The sequence below is a fragment of the Pelophylax lessonae genome (assembly GCF_965119305.1).
Source record: "Pelophylax lessonae genome assembly, chromosome: 1".
Lineage (NCBI taxonomy): Eukaryota > Metazoa > Chordata > Amphibia > Anura > Ranidae > Pelophylax > Pelophylax lessonae.
In genome coordinates, this window is record NC_138768.1 from 664756430 (window position 1) to 664779172 (window position 22743).

At 47.0% G+C, this 22743-nt stretch overlaps 1 protein-coding gene across 1 annotated transcript in view; it reads left to right on the top strand.

Annotated features, from left to right (window-relative positions):
• Window positions 1-22743, top strand: part of ARHGAP10 (Rho GTPase activating protein 10) — a 704315-nt gene that overhangs the window by 134171 nt on the left and 547401 nt on the right. The window contains exons 2-3 of the mRNA XM_082261305.1: window positions 1710-1805; window positions 1893-1954. Of these exons, the coding sequence (XP_082117431.1) occupies window positions 1710-1805; window positions 1893-1954 (158 nt within the window). The remainder of the gene's footprint in view (window positions 1-1709; window positions 1806-1892; window positions 1955-22743) is intronic.

Below are 22743 nucleotides of genomic sequence, written 5' to 3' on the forward strand. Positions count from 1 at the left end.
GATTTAGGTCTGGACTTTCACTGGGCCATTCTAAAACCTGAATTTGCTTTGCTCTAAACCAGGGTTTCTCAACCTTTTTTCAGTCAAGGCACCCCTAAAAACTATGGGCAGTCTCGAGGCCCCCTTTAAAAATTATAGACAGTCTTGAGGCACCACATTCTAAAATGTAAAAACTATTCTAATAGTTTTGCATAACACAGCAGTATTCACACACGTAGGACACCCAACGTTAGAGGTGATGTATTCCTCCAAAGCAAATACACTTTTGTAAACTGGTACTGACTAGTATTCCAATGTTTCTCTTCTCCCTCAACTTTTCTCCATCACTCAGGTAAGGTGCCCTCAAGAAGGCTATAATGGTGTCCAATGAAACCCTGTGGTTTTGTCTAACTAAAAGGCAGTTTTATTCACACTCCAGCTTGTATACAATTGTGGGGCAATTTTTAGGCATTTTGCCAAGGCACCCCTGAAGAAGTTTCAAGGCACCCCAGGGTGCCTGGGCACCCTAGTTGAAAAAAGGCTGCTCTAAACCATTCTTTTTTAGCTCTGGCTGTATGTTTAGGGTCATTGTCCTGCTGGAAGGTGAACCTTGGTCGCAGTCTCAAGTATTTTGCAGACTGTAACAGGTTTTCTTTTAAGGTTGCCCTGTATTTGGCTCCATCCATCTTCCCATCAACTCTGACCAGCTTTCCTGTCCCTTTCCCTGCTGAAGAAAAGCATCCCCACAACATGATGCTGCCAGCCTCATGTTTCACAGTGGGGGTGGGGTGTTCAGGGTGATGTGCAGTGTTAGTTTTTCGCCACACATAGCATTTTGCTTTTAGGCCAAAAAATTCAATTTTGGTCTCATGTGACCAGAGCACCTTCTATAGGTTTGCTGTGTCCCCCACTTCTTTCAAACTGCAAATGGGACTTCTCCTGGCTTTCTTCTTGCCACTAATAGTTGTCATGTGGTTAGATTCTCCCACCTGAGCTGTGGATGTCTGCAGCTCCACAAGAATTACCATAGGCCTCTTGGCTGCTTCTCTGATTAATGCTCTCCTTGCTGGCCTGTCAGTTTAGGGGGATGGCCATGTCTTGGTAGGTTTGCAGTTGTGCCATACTCCTTTCTATTTTAGGATTATGGATTTAACAGTGCTCCGTAAAATATTCAAAACTTGGGATACTTTTTTTTTTTTTTTTTTATAACCTAGCCCTGCTTTAACATTCTCCACAACTTTATCCCTGACCTGTCTGGTGTGTTCCTTGGCCTTCATGATGCTTTTTGTTCACTAAGGTACTCTAACAAACCTCTGAGGGCTTCACAGAACAGCTGTATTTATTCAGAGATTAAATTACACACAGGTGTACGCTATTTACTAATTAGATGACTTCTGAAGGCAATTGTTTCTACTAGATTTTAGTTAGGGGTATCAGAGTAAAGGGGGCTGAATACAAATGCCTGCAATACCTTTTCGATATTTGTAAAAAATTTGTAATCCATTTATCATTTTCCTTCCACTTCACAATTATGTGCCACTTTGAGTTGGTTTATGACACATAATCCCAATTAAATACATTTACATTTTTCGTTTAAAATGACAAAAAATGTGGAAAATTTCAGGGGATATCAATACTTTTTCAAGGCACTGTATACACTTTTTATTCTGTCACCAGAATAAAATTATTTTGAATATATATTTTATTTATTTATTTTTTTTACATTGCAGACTTATCCACAGCTCAGAGAAAGTTTGCCCATTCTCTCCGCGATTTTAAATTTGAATTTATTGGGGATGCAGAAACCGATGACGAGAGGTGTATAGGTATGTTGAGCTGAGAATCATCCAGTTTAATACTATATGTGGTGATATGTTTAACATGTTATTCCACTGCTCTGTTCTTTATTGCAGATGCATCTCTTCAGGAGTTTTCCAACTTTCTAAGAAACCTTGAAGAGCAAAGAGAGATAATGGTAAGACTGCAAAATAATGCAACATTTTTTTTTTTTTTTTTTTATATATTCATTCATATATCGTCTGCTAAGTAGTATCAGGAGCCCGTTTTTGTTCATTCTGATCATGACAAATGGGATTATACTGTGTTGTCGTGGGTTGTTGTGTTTTTTTTTTTTTTTTTAAGCAAGTGTTTTCTTTACATTTTGCCTTAGCCATTAGTTGGGCAACCTATATTATGTAATTTTAGACTAAACATCCTGTCACTCACTCTCCTCTCATTTGGCTAGATCTCTGGAGCCCTCTTACTACTCCAATCTCATATGTTGCTAGATCTTTGCATCCTGTTCTCATCTTCCATCTCATGTTTGGCTAGCTCTTTCATGTGCATTTGCCCTAGAACTTTGCAGGCAATCAGCTCCAAATTGAGGAACCCCTAGCAACCTCTGGAGGAGCCTTAGGGTTTCATAGACCCTAAGAATGGCTCTTCTAGTGGCTCCTCCTCCTATGCCTGTGTCTCAGCAGCCTCTAGTGGCTCCTTTCCCTATAGGGTTGAGATTTAAACCATCTATGCCTAAAGTTGTTGTTAAGCCACTACTATAAAATAATCAAATCCACTCTGTAATAAAACACTAAGTGCTCCTGGGTCTGTCTTATAGAAAAAAATAGATCGGCCTGTACCTATATCAGAGTGTCTCCCAACAATCAGCTGATCTGTCGGCTCTCTTTTCTGCCCGGCTGACCGTTCCAGTAGGCGGAGCCGAGCACTGCAGCTGACGTCAGCCGGGGAAGAGAGGAGAGAGAGAGCCAAGCTGTCACGTGATCGCTGGGAGACGCTCTTATATAGTTACAGATTAGCATATTTTTTCTATAAGACAGGTACAGGAGCACTTAGTGTTATATTACAGAGTGGATGGGGTTATTTATAATAAATATGAGAGCAGCAGGAGTGGAGTGGCGGGCGCTGACACTGCAGACAGGCTGGGAGGGGGAAGGAGGACACAGGAGACAGAGGAGAGCTGCGGCTGACTGAGGCATGTACACTGACCACGGTGTCAGGGCTCAGCAGCCATGATCTACCGTGGTCAGTTTACAGGGGGGAGGGTAGAAACTGGCAGGATCAGCCAGGTTTTTTAGGAGACACGGGATGCCAAATGACACAGCACAAGCACTATGCTGTACAACATGCTTTAAGCAAACAATATCTGTGTTTTGTTTTTTTTAGGGTAACAAACGCTTTAGGTCTGTTGTAATGACAAAAAATGGAGAGCTGGAAATTGGGATACAATGATATTGTATACAATAAATTTAGAGAAACAGTTGTACAGCAGCCTGATAATGCTGGCACCTACATCTGCTTTTTCATGTCTGTCTAGCTTTAATCATAGACCACAGCTCAGACCGTGCTGTGCTTTTAATTCCCTGATGATTGTACGGATAAAAATTTTAATTTTCATGAGCTGTAAGCATTTGTTTTTGATTTAGTGTCTATATAAATAAGATTGGGCTGAAACCATAGTTCAGGTCTGATTGCAACACACATTTCCTCTGTATATTCACGTGTAAGTCAAGAATGACTGACTGTGAGATTCGCTTTATAAAGACATGTTTTTGTCATACTCAAATGAAAAAAAAACTGCATGCATGACTTACAGCAAATAACATAGTGGCATAAAAGAAGAATTTTAGGTATGGATATCTTGCACATAGTTGTATTGGTCCAGCTTGGACCCAGTATACCTATGCACATACCATACCTGTCGGGTTCCTGTAGAAGCTGGAAATAAATGTAGTAGACATCCCTACTTTAGTAATCCCCACTAGCTCCTGGTTCCTGCACCTAGCAGCTGCCCTTGCACAGGGAGGTCACCTGCTCGACACAGGTGCCATTCAGAGAACGCTTTGCATCCTCTCAAGGAGTGCAAAGCATTGTCTGTTTGGGCGACATGGAGAGGCAGGTCAGCACAGGACTCAATAGCTCTCAATAGCTTGTGAAGATCACTGGAGTAATGATGCCTATTAGTTATTTTCAGCTTCCAGAAGGATCCCACAGGTATGGTATATGCATCGTTATATTTGCCCACGCTGGACCAATGTAACAATGTAAAAATATCCATACCTCCCCCATGCTGTCAAAAACTTTGTTTTGGCTGGAGTTGGCCTTTTAAGGGCATGTTCACACCAGATGCTCTGGGAGGATGCCCAGCACAGTCCCAACAATGGACAAGGCATAAAATTGTTCCATATGAAGGCAGTCAACACCATTGTGTTGCAGTGTTGTATGCTAAAATAATGTACAGCATGCAGCCCCTTTTTCCAACCCAGCAGGTTGCAGTGCAAAATACTGCGTTGTGGCTCTGCTGTGTGTGTAAAACTCAATGAAACCTTTGTGAAAAAAAAATAAAACCGGGATAGGTCCGTCTGCACTATTTTCCTCCCCCCGCAGACCAATGGCCTAGCAATCAGCGCAGCTGGTGGTATGGTCTCTCCCTAACTCTCCTCTAAAGCTCTTCACATCTCCGTATGAGAGTATCATCCTTGTACTTGGACGATCATTATGTTTGGCTGCTTGACCTACCATGATCAAATGCCTCTGATTTCAGTTTGGCCATTTCTGTAATTTCCCATATAAATTGGACTGGTAGTATATTCATCCCATCCACTATTGATCTCCTCCCCCCACCCCACACCATCCTTTGATTCAATGGGATTTCAGCAGTCCGTTCATCCACATGACCGGAAGGACTCAAGTTGTCCTGAATGAGAGGAATGCATACCAATCACTGTCTGGGATACTGTAAAGTTGATAGGTAGTTCCCTGGCTGATCACCAGATCCTATAGCAGACCAGAGAATACACTGCATAAATATCATCTTTCACTATACCCTAAGTGACGGTTCATGAATTTGATGCTATATGAATTTTGTTATATGAAAAATATATTTTCTTGTTATCCCTCAGAATCTCTGGACTAATGTGGCATGTCGATACACTTCTAGTGGTTTATTACAGTATTAGAAGGCTCGTTTTGAGCTAAATACTGTATACCACTGTACCAGTGTATCTATCAATCCTAGTGGGTGTTGTGGCCAACTATGTGTGTTCTTGTCATTGTGCTGTTTTTAATGTTGTCTCATGCTATTCTACATGTCAAATTGATCCATTTATGTGTACCATGACCCCCTTACCCAGGGGTTTTTTACATGCAATGATATGCCTTTTTTTTTCAATAAAGTTTACTATTTTTGAATAGTGCAGTTGTGAGCATCCCTTTATGCAACCACTTTTGAGGAACTGCCCTTTTGGTTCCTTTCCCTCCCTTTTTTGTGTGGTATGAACAAGCCCTACTTTACAGCGAGTAGGATCCTGTGTACGTGTTCATCTAAAAACCTCAGTACACATTTCTCTATAATGCTTGGTTCACATATGTGCATTTTGAACCACATCCGATTCGCGTAACGACTTTCTATGGAGCAGGTTCACAAATCTGCAGGCCGGCCACAGTGCATTTTTAAAAAGAGTTCTGTATGACTTTCATTCCAATTCAGGTGCGATTTCGAGTGTCATACACTTAACAAATTCACACCTGAACCAGTAAACGAAACCGCACCAGAAAAATCGCACTGAAATCGGCCCCACACATATGTGAACTGGCTTTTAATGTTACTTTATTTGTGTATATGACTGGAAGACTGTATTTTTAATGGTTACACAATGTCCTGAAAAAAAAAAAAGGTTCCTAAAGTTAGCTGGCCATACACGGACTGAAATTTGCCAGGTCAGTATGGACTGGCTTAATTTCAGTCAGTGTGTGACTGCTTGTTTGAACAAATTCTGTTAAAGGGACATATTGGAAATGTTTCATTAATCAGCAGCTGCAGGTTCTGCTTTCAGGATCCAATGTCCTGGTAGGCAGATATCTCCTTCCACCTCATTTATGTGGAAGAAGCAATCTGTTAGCTGGCTGGCTGGGAAAAAAAAGCAATGTTTGGCTAGCTTTACTTTTTGTTAATTCTGCTGAAGTTCTTTCCAGTTATAGGTCAGTAAGAGGTTCAAAGTCCACTGCTTAGGCTCTGCTTTGTACTCTTATTAAACATTCAATATTCTCATGGTCTGATAACGGCCACTGCCCTTCCTAGTACTGACTATACTTTATTTTATAACTTATTCTTACACTTTAAAGAGGAACTTCACCCTTCCTAAAAAAATATATGCCCCCCACTTCCTTTTCCATGTCTTTGGTACATTTGTACTGTAATAACATAATTACAAGCCCAGTGGATCCACTGTTGTACTCTTCTCATGTGCTACTACAAGTCCTGTCCCTCAGCACCATCCGTGTTTACATCACAGGAATACGTCTACCTCTTCCTGGTTCCTGCAGCTGGCCCTCCAATCACAAGGTGCCAGACTTTGCACATGTGCAGAAAGGGATTTGGTGTTGTGCCTTTACATAATATTCTATGAATAGAGCATAGTTATGTCTCCTGGGTTATCAAAATCACATATCCCAGCAGGCATTACTACCCTCCTTTCATAAAACAGTATGTAAATGGGCATGGCACAAGATTTTGCGCCACCCTTTTCTTCATTCCCTTAGGTGAGAATGAAGATAAGGGGGGGGGGGGAGGTAACAAAAAGGTGAGGGTGGAAAGAAGGGGGCAAGGGTGGTAGATTGGCAGAAAAATTTTTTTTGAGCGAAAAGCCCGCTTTAACATCATTCTCTTCTTTGTTTGCCCCCCATATCAAACTGCTCTCTATGAGGCAAATGTGATGGCTTAATCCTGAGCTGGGCTGTGTGCGTCGATAGACACACACATTGCTACGGCGGCTCTCGTTCAGGGACGATGTCTCGCCGCGCTTGTGGGGGCGTGCTGTGCATCGATTCGTGGTGTGCTCTGTCCCTGGGACATAGTGCTTCACCAATCTCGGTAAGGAACCGATGACTAGGCTCTTTACCCATGTCATCAGCTGTGTCCACTCAAGGAAATGCCAGTTATCGACATTCCTTTCCTCACACTGACGGCATATGAGGAGAGGAGAGGAGAGCTGATCAGCGGCTTTTCCTCATAGAGCGGAATTGCAATGATTATCAGTGCCCTGATTTTTAGTGATGCCAATCAGTGCCCATTCTTGCCACCTATCAGTGCTCATCAGTGCTGCATATCAGTGCCCATCAGTGCTGCATATTAGTTCCTAATCATCTGTGCCACCCCATCAGTGCTATGTCATCAGTGCCCGTCAGTGAAGGGTAAAAATGATTTATTTACAAAATTGTATAAGAGACTTTTTTTTTTCTTAGCAAAACAAAAAAACCCTGTGGTGATTAAATACTACCAACAGAAAGCTCTATTGGTCTCAAATGATCAAAATTTTAAGTGTACAGCTTGAATAACAGTGTAAATTTGCTGTCCCATCAAAATAACTCAACACATAGCCATTAATGTCTAAATCGCTGGCAAAAAAAGTGAGTACACCCCTAGGGGAAAATGTCCAAATTGGGCCCAATTAGCCATTTTCGCTCCCCAGTGTCATGTGACTCATTCGTTTTATAAGGTCTCAGGTATGAATGGAAAAGCAGGTGTGTTAAATTTGGTGTTATCGCTCTCATACTGGTCACTGGAAGTTCAACATGGCACCTCATGGCAAAGATCTGAAAAAAAAAGAATTGTTGCTCTACATAAAGATGGCCTAGGCTATAGGAAGGATTGCCAGGACCCTGAAACTGAGCTTCAGCACAGTGGCCAAGACCATACAGCGGTATAACAGGACAGGTTCAACTCAGAACAGGCCTCGCCATGGTCGACCAAAGAAGTTTAGTGCACATGCTTAGCGTCATATCCAGAGGTTGTCTTTGGGAAATAGACGTATGAGTGCTGCCAGCTTTGCTGCAGAGGTTGAAGGTATGGGGGGGTCAGCCTGTCAGTGCTTAGACCATACGCCGCACTCTGCATCAAATTAGTCTGCATGGCTGCTGTCCCAGAAGGAAGCCTCTTCTAAAGATGCACAAGAAAGCCTGCAAACAGTTTGCTGAAGACAAGCAGACTAAGGACATGGATTACTGGAACCATGTCCTGTGGTCTGATGAGATAAAGATAAACTTATTTGGTTCAGATGGTGTCAAGCATGTGTGGTGGCAACCAGGTGAGGAGTACAAAGACAAGTGTGTCTTCCCTACAGCCAAGCATGGTGGTGGAAGTGTCATAGTCTGAGACTGCATGAGTGCTGCCAGGATTGGGTAGCTTCAGTTCATTGAGGGAACCATGAATGCCAACATGTATAGTGACATACTGAAGCAGAGCATGAGCCTCTCCCTTGGGAGACTGGGCCGCAGGGCAGTATTCCAACATAACGACCCCAAACACACCTCCAAGATGACCACTGCCTTGCTAAAGAAGCTGGGGGTAAAGGTGATGGACTAGCCAAGCATGTCAAACGGAAGGTGGAGGAGCGCAAGGTCTCTAACATCAACCAGCTCCGTGATGTCCTTCATGGAGGAGGGAAAAAGCACTCTGGTGGCAACCTGTGAAGCTCTGGCAAACTGCATTCCCAAAAGGGTTAAGGCAGTGCCAGAAAATAATGGTGGCCACACAAAATAGTAACACTTTGGGCCTAATTTGGATGTTTAAACTTAGGGGTGTACTCACGTTTGTTGCCAGCGGTTTAGACATTAATGGCTGCGTGTTTGAGTTATTTTGAGGGGACAGCAAATTTACACTGTTATACAAGCTGTACGCTCACTACTTTACATTGTAGCAAAGTGTCATTTCTTCAGTGTTGTCACATGAAAAGATATAATAATATATTTACAAAAATGTAAGGGGTGTACTCACTTTTGTGAGATACTGTAGCTATACCTGCAAACTGGGCCAGCCTGAAGTGATCTAGCAGGACTTAATTTTCTGACTAAAGTTCCACTTAGCGCAGTGCTGAATGGCAAAAAATGCCCTGGTCATAAAAAGGGGTAAAACCTTCCAAAGCCCAAGTGGTTAAGCTGGCCAATAAAGGGTATTACTGAAAGTGTTACTAAACACACAACCGTAAAATCAGTGTGTATATGCAGTAAAGCATGCTTGTTATACTCACTGTAGAACCTAAGGGGTGATCCTCTGCATTGTGTAAAAATAACGTTTGATCCTGTCTTCTATGACCGTCTCCTTCCACTGACTCCAATATATTTCCTGATATTTACAGAGCCAGGGAGATTTTTATATATATTTTTTTTTTCTTGGGAGGGTGCATGTGATCAGCACAGGGCCAATAAGCCCTGTCCATACAGAGGGTCAGGTGTCCTGCATTCTCATAGGACAATCTTCGGAGAATGAAAACTTTCTACAAGCTTTATCTAGACACTGTTAGAAATCACAAGACTGCTGATGAGAAAAGGTGTATTTAGCAGTTTATATTTTATTACAATAATTGCATTTCCATATTCTGTGTACTGTGGGAGACCAGATATAGTGAATGCAGGCTCCGGGGTTTAGTTACCCTTTAACTCCAAACTTTCAATGGCTAACTGTAATATACTCTACTACAATCTTGTAAAACAAATTGTGTATGCAATAACATCACTGGTCTTTGTGTATATGTGTATACTTGTTGATCCTATTTTACTTGTTGCACTTTGGAAGGGTAAGCAAACACAAAAAGGGTTTCTCCTTTGCATACATTCATTTTAGTATATTAAAACTGCTAAATGCACATTGGAATTTATGAACTAAGCTATTAACAGAGAATTTGTGTTTAAAAAATACTCCGATTAGGCAGAAAGGTAGGGCAGTTCCTTTAGCATTTTGGAGGAAGATGTTCAGCCATTGCTGTGAGAATGTACACTGTGACTCATTGGTGTAGCCTGCACAGTGCCACACTGCGATTTGAACAATGCTAGGCCAGCATATTCTGATGTTGCGGTGTGGTTAACCACATGGGTGTCTATGAGAACATCAAAGGTAAAGAACGTAGGTTTCTGTAGCTTTCAGAATTCACTCCAGTTCTGAGTTGTCTTAGACTTGTGGGCTATTTCAGGTTACAGGGTTTCTCTTTCTGAGATCCTGCCGTACAAGTCTTGTTCTACAGCCAAATGTTATCAGATTCCCACTGTCCCTATGCACTTCTCACCTCTGGTAAAAAAAAAGTCTGACACGCTAGAGCTGTGTTGTCTGGAAAGGTTATGAACAGCTGACAGCACTGCTTTCAGTTTCACAGCAACCATGGGAAGTCTAGCTGTGTTCTTTTTGTGTTCAGAATGTGTCCTGAATATCCAGTGTCAGTAATGGGGGATGCTTCTTTAAATGGATCATAGTCAGTACACCCAGGTAACGGAAAGCAGCCTTTAACTACTTGCTGTCTGGGACCATTTTGTATTTTTTTTTTGCACATTACAATCAGCATTTTTTGCTAAAAATTACTCAGAACCCCCACACATTATAAATATTTTTTGGAGCAGAGACCCTGGAGAATAAATGGTGACTGTTAGAAGTTTTTATGTCACAAAATATTTGCAAAGCAATTTATTAAACACAAATTTTCAGGGAAATACTGTTGCACAAAAACCCAATATAATACCCATTTCTTTTTTTCATAAAATATAAAAGATGTTACATCCAGTAAATAGATATTAAAGTGGTTATTAACCCACACTGCTAAGTTGATATAATCCTTTCTTTCCCGATGATAGGTGCTCCTATTGTGTTTATGAATAAATGCAGTTTCTACCTGTTTTCAGAGCCCCGATCTGCCGTCTTGTGACCAGCTGCCTCTCTCCTCTCCCCGCCTGACACCTGCAGTGGGTGGGGCCGAAATTCCCCCCACTGAGGACAGTCAGGAGGGGAGGAGGAGAGAGCTGGGCAGTCATGTGACAGCCGAGCAGCACTCTGAAAACAGGTAAAAACTGCATTTTTTAAATAAAACACAGCGACAGAAGCACCTAGCATTGGGAAAAAGAGGATTATATAAGATAATAAAAGGTTTTCAACAGCAGGAGGGGAGGGGGCGGGCACCTTTCACAGGAGCGGGGAGGGGGCAGGAGGACCGAAGGAGACCGAGGAGGACAGGAGGGAGACAAAGGACGACAGAGGACGACAGAAGGGCTGACGGAGGGATATACACTGACCACAGTGTCAGGACTCAGCAGCCATGATACACTCTGGTCCGTGTACAGGGGGGAGGGCAGAGACTGGCAGAATCAGCCAGGCTTTTTAGGTGATACAGGTGCCAAATTACACAGCACAAGCACTGTGCGGTATAACATGCTTTAAAGGAACAGGATCTTTATTTTATTTTTTTGGGGTAACAAACGCTTTAGCCCCGGTTCACACTTCTGCGTGTGCGGGGTTCGCATGTAATGTCGGAGCGCACTGCTCCGACATTACATGCGATCAGCTGTGCGGTGCGAGTTTAGCCATACAGTTTGTATGGCTAAATTCGCATCGCACCCGCAGCAAACACGCACAGGAGGCATTTTTGCTGCCGCATCAGGATCGGATCGCACAGCGGTTCACACTTGTGCGATCCGCTCCTGTGCGAAATGCACGATCGCACTGCGATATGCGATCAAACTGGGGGTGTCGTTAAGATTACATTGACACCCCCAGCGTATCGCATATGGCAGTGTGAACTGCCGGGGGTGCGTGTGCGATGCGGGAAAAGGCTGCGAATTCGCAGCCTTCCCGCATCGCATATATGTGAACCGAGCCTTAAACATGGCTAGACTCAACAGTTTATAGTCTTTACAGGTTATCAGTGTAGCGGTAAAGCGGTGGGTTGACAGCTTAGTTCAGAGCATGAGCAAATGGGACAGTCCTCATTCATGGCAGTTAAATTGTTCAGTTCAGTTCCGCAAACCTAAAATAAACAAAAAAATAAATAAATACATTTCTTACCATTTTAGATATTTCTTAGGAAAAGGTGTCATGGCTGACTGCAAGCATTTCTGGATAAGTCCGGTGCAAGTCTGTCCCTCTCATTAACCCCTTTGTGCTGGCAGGTGCCTACCCATTAAAGGGTTTTTTTTTTTACATGCTGGGAGACGGGTGTGGCTTAAGGTCATGCAACCGCCGTGATTGGCTGTCATGGTGGTCACATGAGATTTCCATCAGGTGCTGTGAGTGCGCATTGCGTATGCTCTAGGCAAAGCACTGTTTGCTCTAATGCGCGTAAATATGCAGCTGCTCAGCACCAAGGCCCAGCCGCCAAGAGGCCGCATATTTGCATGCAGCTGGCACCAAGGAGTTAACATATAATGAAGATGTCTGACTTCTACAGCTATAACTGTTTGTTGGGATAGCTTCCAAATCTAGTTTACAGCTGATAATGGGGATCTGCCAGCACAGTACCAACAGGGTTAATTATGGCAAAAACAGCTCCCTTACCCCCTCATAAAAAAAGAAAACGAAGTAGGATTTTTCATTGCTAGAGTTTCCAGAGAACATTTAAAAGGGTAATGTGTAATTTACATTTTTTTTTTTTGGAAGTCGGGTACTCTGCCAGTGTATTGGCCTGCTTAGCGGGGGATCTCTCCACTGATCCCCGCTGAGCAGGCGGATGACGGGTCTGTGTCTGCTCAGCCTATGCAGAGTGGACACAGACACAACCCGCTTTCCTCTATGGGCGGTGGGATTTAAACTGATTGTGATTGAACGCTATTAGGGTGGTTACGCAGAAACCTAAACAGGCAGCTTTTAATTCACCAAAATATTTACAGCATAATGATCACTTTATTGAAAAGTATCACCTTGTACTCCAATCTGTTACCATGACTAATTAAAAAAATCTCACTATGCCAGCGCTATTAACAAACTCTACCCAAATAAGTCTCTTTCCTAAAAGCTACAGCCACAGTGCTCTTAAGGCATTGCTCCTCCAGATCCTGTTCCTTTTAACCTCTCAATTATTTCCATATAGGTTATCACAGTTTCTGCCTTGCCAAGGAAATATCTACCAATTTAAAATAACTATAAAAAAGCTGTTCCTCAAATTTCCTTGACCTTATGGTCTCTTCTGACACCCCTCTTGCTACCACAATTCTACCAAGAGACAGCCAACCTGTTGGGCACATGCAAAATGGTAGTCTCTTAATTCTCCTTTTCTTTTTTGTTCATTGATGGATACAGCTTGTGATCTTGACCATTGGGTTATAGTGTCCCCTATAGGAGTAGGACACTAAGCAGAAAAATAACTCGACTACGCCTATGGGCAGTCCTAGGACTTGTACTCCCCCTCTCTGCTATAAGTACTCCGTTTTTTTCTGCCTAGTCAGGAGTAATGACCTAGTTCCTTTCTGGGATCTCTGGTCCTGGCAATTTTTTCTTTTAGATAGATTTTTTTTCTCCTGGTTTCTTTCCTGTGAGATCTACAATCAACTGCCGGACTGGGCGACAGGCTGGCTTAATCTAGAGCAAGTGGTCACCCCAGTCTGACCAGCGAGCACGCGCAGACCTCGGCTCCATGCTAGGTTGGCCGCGACATAGCCCCTCTAGTCCGGTGTGACGGGTGGAGACTCTGTCACGGTGAAAGTGGTCATTTAAAGGACACAGAGTGTGCACATTGGCCCCGTGCAGGACTACAGAGTGTAGATGTGCAGTGGAGAAAACTGCCTTTGCAGCTTTCTCCAGGTTTTGGTGTTCCTGGATGGGCTCTGTAGTTTGGAGATTTCATAGTGTCTTGGGAGGGACGGAATCTCCAACCCTGTGTCCATGTTTTGTGGATGACCAGCAGGGTGTGTGCTCAGGTACACACAGCACTAATAATGAAGGTCTAGGAAGACCTCAGGGCTCCCAGTTAGAGACTTCTCCACCCAAGGGAGACAGGTGGTCTCCAGTAGTCGGAGAGGCTGCATGTGGCAGCCAAAGCCTGAGTGGCTGTAGGAGACAGTAAACGGCCAGGGGCCAGAAGAGTGGTGTACCTCAGTGTGGAGCCGTGTGCATTAGTGTGAAGTCGTCCACACTAAAGGAATCTGTGGTCTGTGTGACCAGCACCAAGAGCAGAGGTAGTTCTACAGTGAGAGAGACAGGTGGGCTAGCATTTTCAGTTTGATATACATTGACTGGAGAAGAACCCCTGCACGGGAATCCTGTGTTTTGGACTTCTTATTTTGCCTTTTAATAAAAATGGGCTACCAGGCCCTTAAAATATAATACCTGCCTGCAGTGAATCACTGGAAAAACGCATCTGCCACTGAGCTAATGGTCCCCCATGTTACACCGGCATTGAATTGAATGGCGGCCATTACTGCAGAGCCTTCTGGGCATCCATTTTAGCTGTGGGAGCCCCTCCTTATCCCCTGGTGCTGACTCCTGGGCCTCTGTCCTTTGTGGATGCCGCACGGGGAGTGCTTTGATCCTGGTGCTGCCAGTGACTGCCTGGTAGGGTGGTGAGTCTGGTGGGGTCCTCCTTTTTCTCTCTGCTGCAGGATCGGGAGTTGCTCTGTGGTTGGTGACTGAGTGGTGTTACCAGCGCGGTGGGGGTGTCCCTTAGCAGTGTGTTTTTTTTTTTTTTTTTTGCACTTTTATAGGCTACCCTTATTCCTCATGGAATCCTTGGAGCATATTTCCCCACCTGAACCCCTCTGAGCCTGCAGGGCCCTCTGGGTCCCAACCATCCATTGATGTACTGACGGCGGTCCTGCAGTCCTTTGTGTCCCAGGTGGAAGTGGCTTTTGGGCGGTGGGGTAGTAAAAAGCAGCCCCTGCTTCATTTGTCTCCTCAGATTCTAAATGTGATATGGCCGCCGCAGACGGGGGTCGCCCTGAGGGGCCTGCGACCATGCGCCTTGAGTTCTCAGATAGTGAGGATGATTCCTCCACTCATGTAGCTGCGCACGAAAACGTGCTCGTGGACACACTGATTAATTGTGTCTGTACGTGAGACTTTAAAAATGGAGGATGCAGCTGAAGCTGCGGCAGAGGCATCAATTCCCTTTGGCACTCACAAGCCGTCTAGATCGGCGAAGGTGTTTCCTTCCTATTTTGACATATTTGTCGCAAAAGAGTGGGAACGTCCAAAACGCCCCTTTTGTGGTCTCTAAGCGTTTCGCAATGAGGTACCCATTTAGTTCCTTCTGGTAGCGGATCTCCCGGTTTCCAGGTTGAATAAGGTAACCAGGATTCCGGTAGAAGAATTGCTGGCTTTTAAGGATCCGGCTGACAGAAAGGCAGAGGCTGTGGCCCGCAGTATGTTCACTGTGGACGGCTCAGCACTCAGACTGGTCTTCACCATTGCTCTGGTGTCATAAACTCTGACTGAGTGGGCTAAGCTTTTACGCCATGACCTGGAGGGTGAGCAGCTCCCCCCCTGCTTTTGCGGAACTGGCAGACCAGTTGATCCAGAGGCTGCCATTTATCTGTGATGCCTCTTTGGATGCGGCTTCACTGATTTCTAGGCGGTCTGTTTCAGCAGTGGTCCTTGGGCGTGTTTTGTGGCTCAAATGTTGGTCTGCGGACCAGACATATAAAAAGCCTTAACTGATCTTCCTTTTCAAGGAAATCGCCTGTTTGGAGATACCCTGGATGACATCATTATGAGTCTCACAGGGGGGAAGAGCACCTTTCCTTCGCAGACTAGTATGGGTAAGAACCTCATCCTAGATGTGGCTCGTCCTTCTCAGCTCACAGAAAGTTTTTTCGCCCCTCAGGGTCAGTTGACAAGAGTTCAAAGCCTTTCAAGGCCTCTTCGGGAGGATCCAAGCGAACTTGGTCTGGCAAGTCCAAAGCGGGTTTCTTCAGACCTGCAGACAAGGCTCTTTCTGCATGAAGGTGCGCCCTCACCCGTGCCTGGGGGGCGTCTTCGCTGTTTTTCTGGACACGTCGACCTCCTTGGTGCAAGACAAGTGGGTCCACAAAGTGATACGGTCAGGCTACAAGATCGAGTTTTGCTCTTACCCTTCGAAGAGGTTATTTTCTTCCAATGCGCGTCTGTCCCTGGACCGATTGCAAGCCCTCTTCGGAGTGGTGCAAGACCTGTTACTTCAAGGGGTAATTGTTTCAGTTCCAACTCTGGAACATTTTCTGGGGTTTTATTCAAATCTGTTCAAGATCCCGAAGAAAGAAGGCAAGGTGCTTCCAATTCTGGATCTCAAGGCCCTGAACTGTTTTGTGCGGGTACAGAAGTTCAGAATGGAGTCTGTTCGCATGGTGGTTGCATCCTTGCACCTGGGGAATTTCCTTTCCTCCTATCTACATCAAGGACGCTTGCTTACACATTCCAATAGGTGTCTGTCACCAGCACTTCCTCCACTTTGCCGTGGGAGAGGAGCATTATCAGTTTGTTGCGTTACCCTTTGGTCTCGCCTCTGCTCCTCGGGTCTTCACAAAGGTGTTGGCTCCGGTGCTGGCGTTGTTACGTCAGCAATGCATTACAGTGCTGGGCTACCTGGATGATCTTCTCTTGCAAGCAAAGTCTACTACTGCTCTGATGGACAACATTGACATCACTATGCAGATTCTGAGGGAGTTCGGCTGGTTTCTGCATTTTCAGAAGTCTGCTCTGGTTCCTTCCACGAAACTGGATTATCTGGGTCTGACTCTGGACTTGGCTCCAGCCAGAGTGTTCCTTCCTCTTGATAAACTTCTCTCTTGCTGTCCAGCAGGTGGTTGTCCCTCTGGACTTGCGTGAGGGTGCTTAGCCATACGAGGTCCCTGCAAAGAGATCTTGGCCAAATGGGACAAGTGTCTGAAGTTTCTGGACATTCAAATCTGGCTGAGCTGAAATAAAAGGTCTCTGATCTGGTGGCTTCTCTCTCCACCTCTTCGCCAGGGAAAATCTTTTCTCCCCCTGTATTGGACAGTGGTCACCACGGATGTCAGTCTGTCTGGGTGGGGAGGTGTCCTGGGTCAGAGCTCTGTTCAGGGAGTTTGGACACTGGAAAAGTCCAGACTCCCAATCAATGTCCTGGAACTCTGAGCGATCAGGCTGTGCCTGAATCACTGGATGGATCGCCTTCAGGGGTGTCCAGTGCGCATCCAATTGGACAATGCCACGACCATGGCTTATGCCAATCATCAGGGTGGAACAAGGAGTGTATTGGCAGCTCTGGAGGTAGCCGGCATTCTTCGGTGGGCAGAACGTTTTGTTCCTGTCCTCTCCGTACACATTCCAGGGGGGGAAAATTGGCAGTCAGATTATCTCAATCGGCAGGTGTTGGACCAAGGGGAGTGGTCCCTTCTTCCTGAGGTGTTTCATCAGCTTTGTCTCTGGTGGGGCACCCCCGAGCTAAATCCGTTGGCGTCTCGGCTCAACAGGAAGGTACACAGGTTCGTGGCACTGTCACAGGATCTGCTAGCGGACGCCACAGGCGCGCTGGTGGCCCCCTGGGGCCAGTATCGTCTGATTTACGCCTTCCCTCCTCTCAAGCTTCTGCCGAGACTCTTGCGCAAGATTGAGGCAGAAGAAATTCTGGTCATTCTAGTGTCCCCGGATTGGCGTTGCCGGTCTTTTCTCTTACATCCTCTGACAGTCGCCGCCCACTCATTCAGTCTTCACCAATGGGTATTGACCTCTTATCCATAGGAGCAAGCTAGGCATAAGACTTGTTAAAAACAAAGCAATTTACATAGACACACCTATGGGGGCTGTCCCACTGGTCCAATACCCCCCTGCTATCAGCCATCCCAACTTAGTTTGTCTTCTGCCTAGTTGGGAGTAAGATAGGCTTCCCTGTGCTGGGGCTACGGTCTCAGCCTTTCTTCTGTTTTATGATTTTATTTTCTGCAAATGTTTTTTCTTTGCACTACTAGCTGTTAATTTGTCAGTGTTTAGTTAGTCGGCTCTTCGGAAGACGACGGCTTTTGCGGAGCTGGGAGTCGCACTGGTCGTCCTGGTGCTCCTGGACAGAGGGCCTTATGTAATCCCAGCCTGCCATCGAGCATTTAGCAGGCTATGCGTACGCCCTGGCCTCGCAAACGATCTATCCCTGTCCTCAGGGATGAAAGCCCGCTTGGACGTCTCAACCGCGGTTCCGTGCGTTGCTAGCATCCTGCGTTTTTGGCTGACGGCACCCCCACCGCCTGGGGTGGGAGGCTTCCCGTAGGTGAGAGGCACCCACGCCATCGGGTACGGTAAGTACATCCTGTGTGGGGCCTCTGTCTGGGGATGGCAGTCTGCTGTGTCTGTGGTATCCCCTCCTGTCTGTGCGTTTGGGGGTTAACCTCACTCCCGATCCCTGCGGGGGCTCTACCACGTCTAGGACGCTATGTGGGGGGTTGTGGGGGTCCCTACCCTGTGTGATACTGTTTGTGGTGTGTTTGGGTGCAGACATGTGCGGTGGCCCGCTGCGGAGTAAAAAAAACATGCGGGTCCGCCATTTTAGGTGTGGGCAGCTGCTTGGCTTCACTATGAGCGCCTCTGCAGCTATTAATGTAGTGTGTTTTGGCGCCTTCGGGCGCCATCTTGTGTGTGGCACTGTGTTTTCTTCTGTGCACATGTCGGCGGCCATTTTCCTGGAGCCTCCCATTGCTTTCTATGGGCAACCATTTTTCCTTAGCCTGGGTCCTGTTCAGCCTCATGCGGTGTGCCATCATTTCCTTTCTCATGCAGAGGAGATCGTTAGACAAGTAACACTTGTGGGGGTCTGTCCTTGCTGTTTTGTGGGGAATATCTCTGGCTATCAGCTTTATTCCTGCCTGCGAGGTCTATCAGTGTAGTCCTTAATAGCGGTGTATTGCGGTGGGATCGCCGTGCGATTTAAAGGGCCAGCGCCATAAAAAAATTTTCTTTATGGAGTCCCAGGACAGCAAATTTCCCCCAGCTTTGGTGGATGATTCAGGTTCCTCTGAATCTTCTGCACTGACTGCTGCACTTGCGACTTTAGCGTCCAAAGTGGATCTTTTGATGGCTGAACGGGATTCTAGGAAAAGGCCTAGGTTTTCTCACTCTTCTGATTCTGAGTCTGACATGGTTGCCGTAGATAGTGTGCCCCTTGAAGGGTATCATTCCTCCCAGTCTGAAGGGGAGGCGGAGGACGAGGAGGGGGATGATTCTCCCCCTGGGATGGCCAGAGAACGCGCAGCTAGGGCTGCGCTGATTACTGCTGTAAAAGATGCACTACATTTGGAGGATGAGCTCAATCCTCCGGGTAAGCGGTCCTCCTTTGGTGCCCGCAGATCCCGTAAGGCGGCGAAGGTGTTTCCTTGCCCCGCTGAGTTTCACGAGACGGTGAATGAACAATGGCGCAATTTGAAGCGCAATTTTGTGGTGCCTAAACGGTTTCAACTCCGTTACCCCTTTGTGTTTCCTAGGGGCCACAGACCAGCGCAAATCCATAAGGTGGATCATACGGTGTCCAGATTGAACAGGGCCACTCTGGTACCCACCGAGGATTCTCCGGTATTTGGGGATCCTACGGATAGGAGGCTGGAATCCCTTGCCCGCCATGCCTATATGGTGGCGGGTTCCATGCTGAAACCTATTTTCGCCTCCCTCCGTCATGGTGGCTCAGGCTGTGGCAGATTGGACCAAGGTGCTCAGACGCACCCTCGTGGCTGACTCTGCCCCCCCAACGACTTTGGAGATGGTGGACCAGATTAGTCAAGCTGTTATGTATCTGTGTGACGTGGCCTTGGATGAGGCCCCTTCAGCAGCGCGCCTGTCTGGTGTCGTGGTACTTAACCATCGCTTGATTTGGCTGAAGAGCTGGTCGGCTGACCAGACTTCCAAGAAAACTGTTTCCGACATCCCTTATGCGGGGATTCGTCTTTTTGGGGAATCCCTGGGCGAATTGGTTAAAGGAGTCACTGGGGGCAAGAGCACTCTGCTGCCCCAGAATCCTAAGGGTAAGTTCTTCCGCGGTAAGCGGGGCCCTTCCTTTAAACCAAACCAGGGGTCCTTTTGCGCTTTCAAAGCCCAAGACAAGGGGAAACCCTTCAAGGGCCATGGTGGCCAGAGGAAGCCCTGGGCGGGCAAGCCAAAAGCCGCCCAGGCTGGAACGGCGGCCCAAGCCGCCTCAACCTGAAGGGGCGCCCTCACCCGTTCCCAGATCGGTTGCAAGATCTGCATCGGGCGGTTCGGGATCTTCTAGCCCAGGGGGTGATAGTCCCGGTGCCGCATCGGGACAGGTTTCAGGGGTTTTACTCCAATCTGTTCACTGTGCCCAGAAAGGAGGGCAAGGTGCGTCCAATTCTGGACTTGAAAGCTCTGAACCGTTTTGTGCGCGTTCAAAAGTTCCACATGGAATTACTTCGCTCAGTGGTGGCCTCTCTAAGCCCGGGAGATTTCCTCGCTTCCATCGACCTCAAGGATGCGTATTTACACATCCCAATATTCGAGGGTCATCAGAGGTACCTCCGATTCACAGTCGCGGAGGAACACTATCAGTTTGTGGCGTTACCTTTCGGTCTCGCTTCGGCTCCAAGGGTGTTTACCAAAGTGCTGGTAAACATCAACATTCAGAAGTCGACTTTGTCGCCTTCGGTTCGTCTCGCCTATCTGGGGATGGTCCTGGACTCCGCCCAAGCGAAGGTGTTTCTGCCGGAGGACAAGCTCCGGACCCTGCAGGATGAGGTCAGGTCCCTCAGGGAGTCCTCGTCACTCAGGACCTATATGCGGTCCCTGGGGTTGATGGTGTCTGCCTTCGAGGCAATACCGTTTGCACAATTTCACACGCGGTCTCTCCAGGTGGAGATACTGGCCAGATGGGACAGGCTACCTCAGTCCTTGGACCTGAGGGTGTCTGAGTCACCAAACCAGAGTGGATCTTCTGTGGTGGCTCCAGTCCCCGGCCGTAGCGGAAGGGAAGTCCTTCCGGCCGTTGCTGTGGACGGTGATTACCACGGATGCCAGCCTGTCGGGCTGGGGTGGCGTTCTGGGCAACCTGTCTGCCCAGGGCACTTGGTCGATGGAGGAATCTTCCCTACTGATAAACTCCATTGGTCGGATCGTCTTCGGGGTCGCCCTGTACGGGTGCAGACGGACAACGCCACTGCGGAGACTTGCATCAATCACCAAGGGGGCACCAGGAGTGCCCGGGCGGCCCAGGAAGTGACCAGAATTCTATCTTGGGCCGAGACTCATGTCCCGGCGATTTCGGCAGTTCACATTCTGGGCGTGGGGAATTGGCAGGCCGATTATCTGAGCCGCCAGACCCTGGACCAGGGGAAATGGTCCCTGCACCCGGAGGTGTTTCAGATGCTGTGTGCGAGATGGGGATCCCCCGATGTGGATCTGTTCGCGTCCCGGCTAAACAACAAGGTGGGAAGGTTCGTGGCAAGAACGCGCGATCCTCTGGCAGACGCCTCGGATGCGCTGGTGGTGTCTTGGCACCGGTATCATCTGATATGCCTTTCCCCCAATTCAGTTGTTGTCCAGGTTCCTTCGCAGGTTTGTCTCGGAACCGAAGTTGGTAATTGTGGTGGCCCTGGACTGGCCGCGCCGGTCCTGGTACGCAGACATCATTCAACTGGCCGTCGAGCCTCCATGGCGGCTACCGTTACGAGACAATCTACTGTCTCAGGGACCGATCTTCCATCCTGCTTTACAGTCGCTGGCTTTAACGGCGTGGCTGTTGAACGCCAGGTCCTGAGAGACGGGGTTCTCTCATCCGAGGTCATTCCTACTCTGCTCAAGGCTAGGAAAGCCTCGTCTGGTAAGATCTATTACCGTACCTGGAAGGCTTATTTTGCCTGGTGTGAATCCAGGGGCTTCCCTCCTCGTTCCTACTCGGTGGCGAGAATGTTAGCCTTCCTACAAACTGGTGTGGACCAGCGCCTAGCGTTGACCACGATTAAGGGCCAGTTATCTGCACTGGCCGTCCTTTTCCAGCGCCCCTTGGCGTCTAACTCTTTGATTCACACCTTTATTCAAGGTGTGCATCATTTGGCCCCTCCTCGGAGGGCGCCTCTACCTCCTTGGGACTTGAACTTGGTTCTGTCCGTTTTGCAACGTCCTCCCTTTGAAAACATTGGGGAAATTTCTTTGCCTCTGCTGTCAAAGGTTGCTTTTCTAGTAGCTATCACTTCTGCCTGCAGAGTGTCGGAGTTGACGGCCCTGTCTTGCCCCCCTTACCTAGTGGTTCATAGGGATAAGGTGGTCTTGCAACCTACCCAGTCCTTGCTTCTAGGGATGCACCGAAATGAAATTCTTGGGCGAAGCCGAAGCCGAATAATAATAAAATGTTTGGCCGAAGGCCGAAGGCCGAATACCGAACGCAGTGTTTTGCATTTTTTCCATTTATTTTGCCAATTTTTTGTCCTCTCTCTTGTCCTCTCGTGTCTCTCTCTCTCTCTCTCTCTCTCTCTCTCTCTCTCTTGTCCTCTCATGTCTCTCTCTCTCTCTCTCTTGTCCTCTCATGTCTCTCTCTCCCTAAATGTTACTGTAGGGAATGGGATTCAGTGCACACTGCAGCCTTGTACCATAGGGTTAATGTTAGTGACACTGTAGGGATTGGGAAGGATGCTGGGAATGGAAATCAGGAAGCATGCAGGCAGCCTTGTAAATTTTAATTGCAGATACAGGGCACTGGGCAGGTCAGGGTTAATGTGGTAACATCAATTACTCAGTGACAGTCAGTCAGTGTCAGTGTGGACTCGATCAGATTATACAGTGACAGACAGTCTCTCAGTGGTGGTAGTAGGAGGCTGGAGGTGGACTAGTAGGAGCCTGGAAAGGAGCACAGCCGCATACATACATTACTCACTCGTGCACTGCAGCCCGCCCCACACATTCAGTGAGTCTTACTCTCCTCCCTAGTTTTTTCAATGGCACATTCAGGAAGCCAATCACGCCGTGAGTAGCGGCACAGCGGAACCAATCAGGTGTGCAGGCACGCGTGATTGGTTCGCTGTGCAGCTAATCACGGCGTGATTGGCTTCCTGAATGTGCCA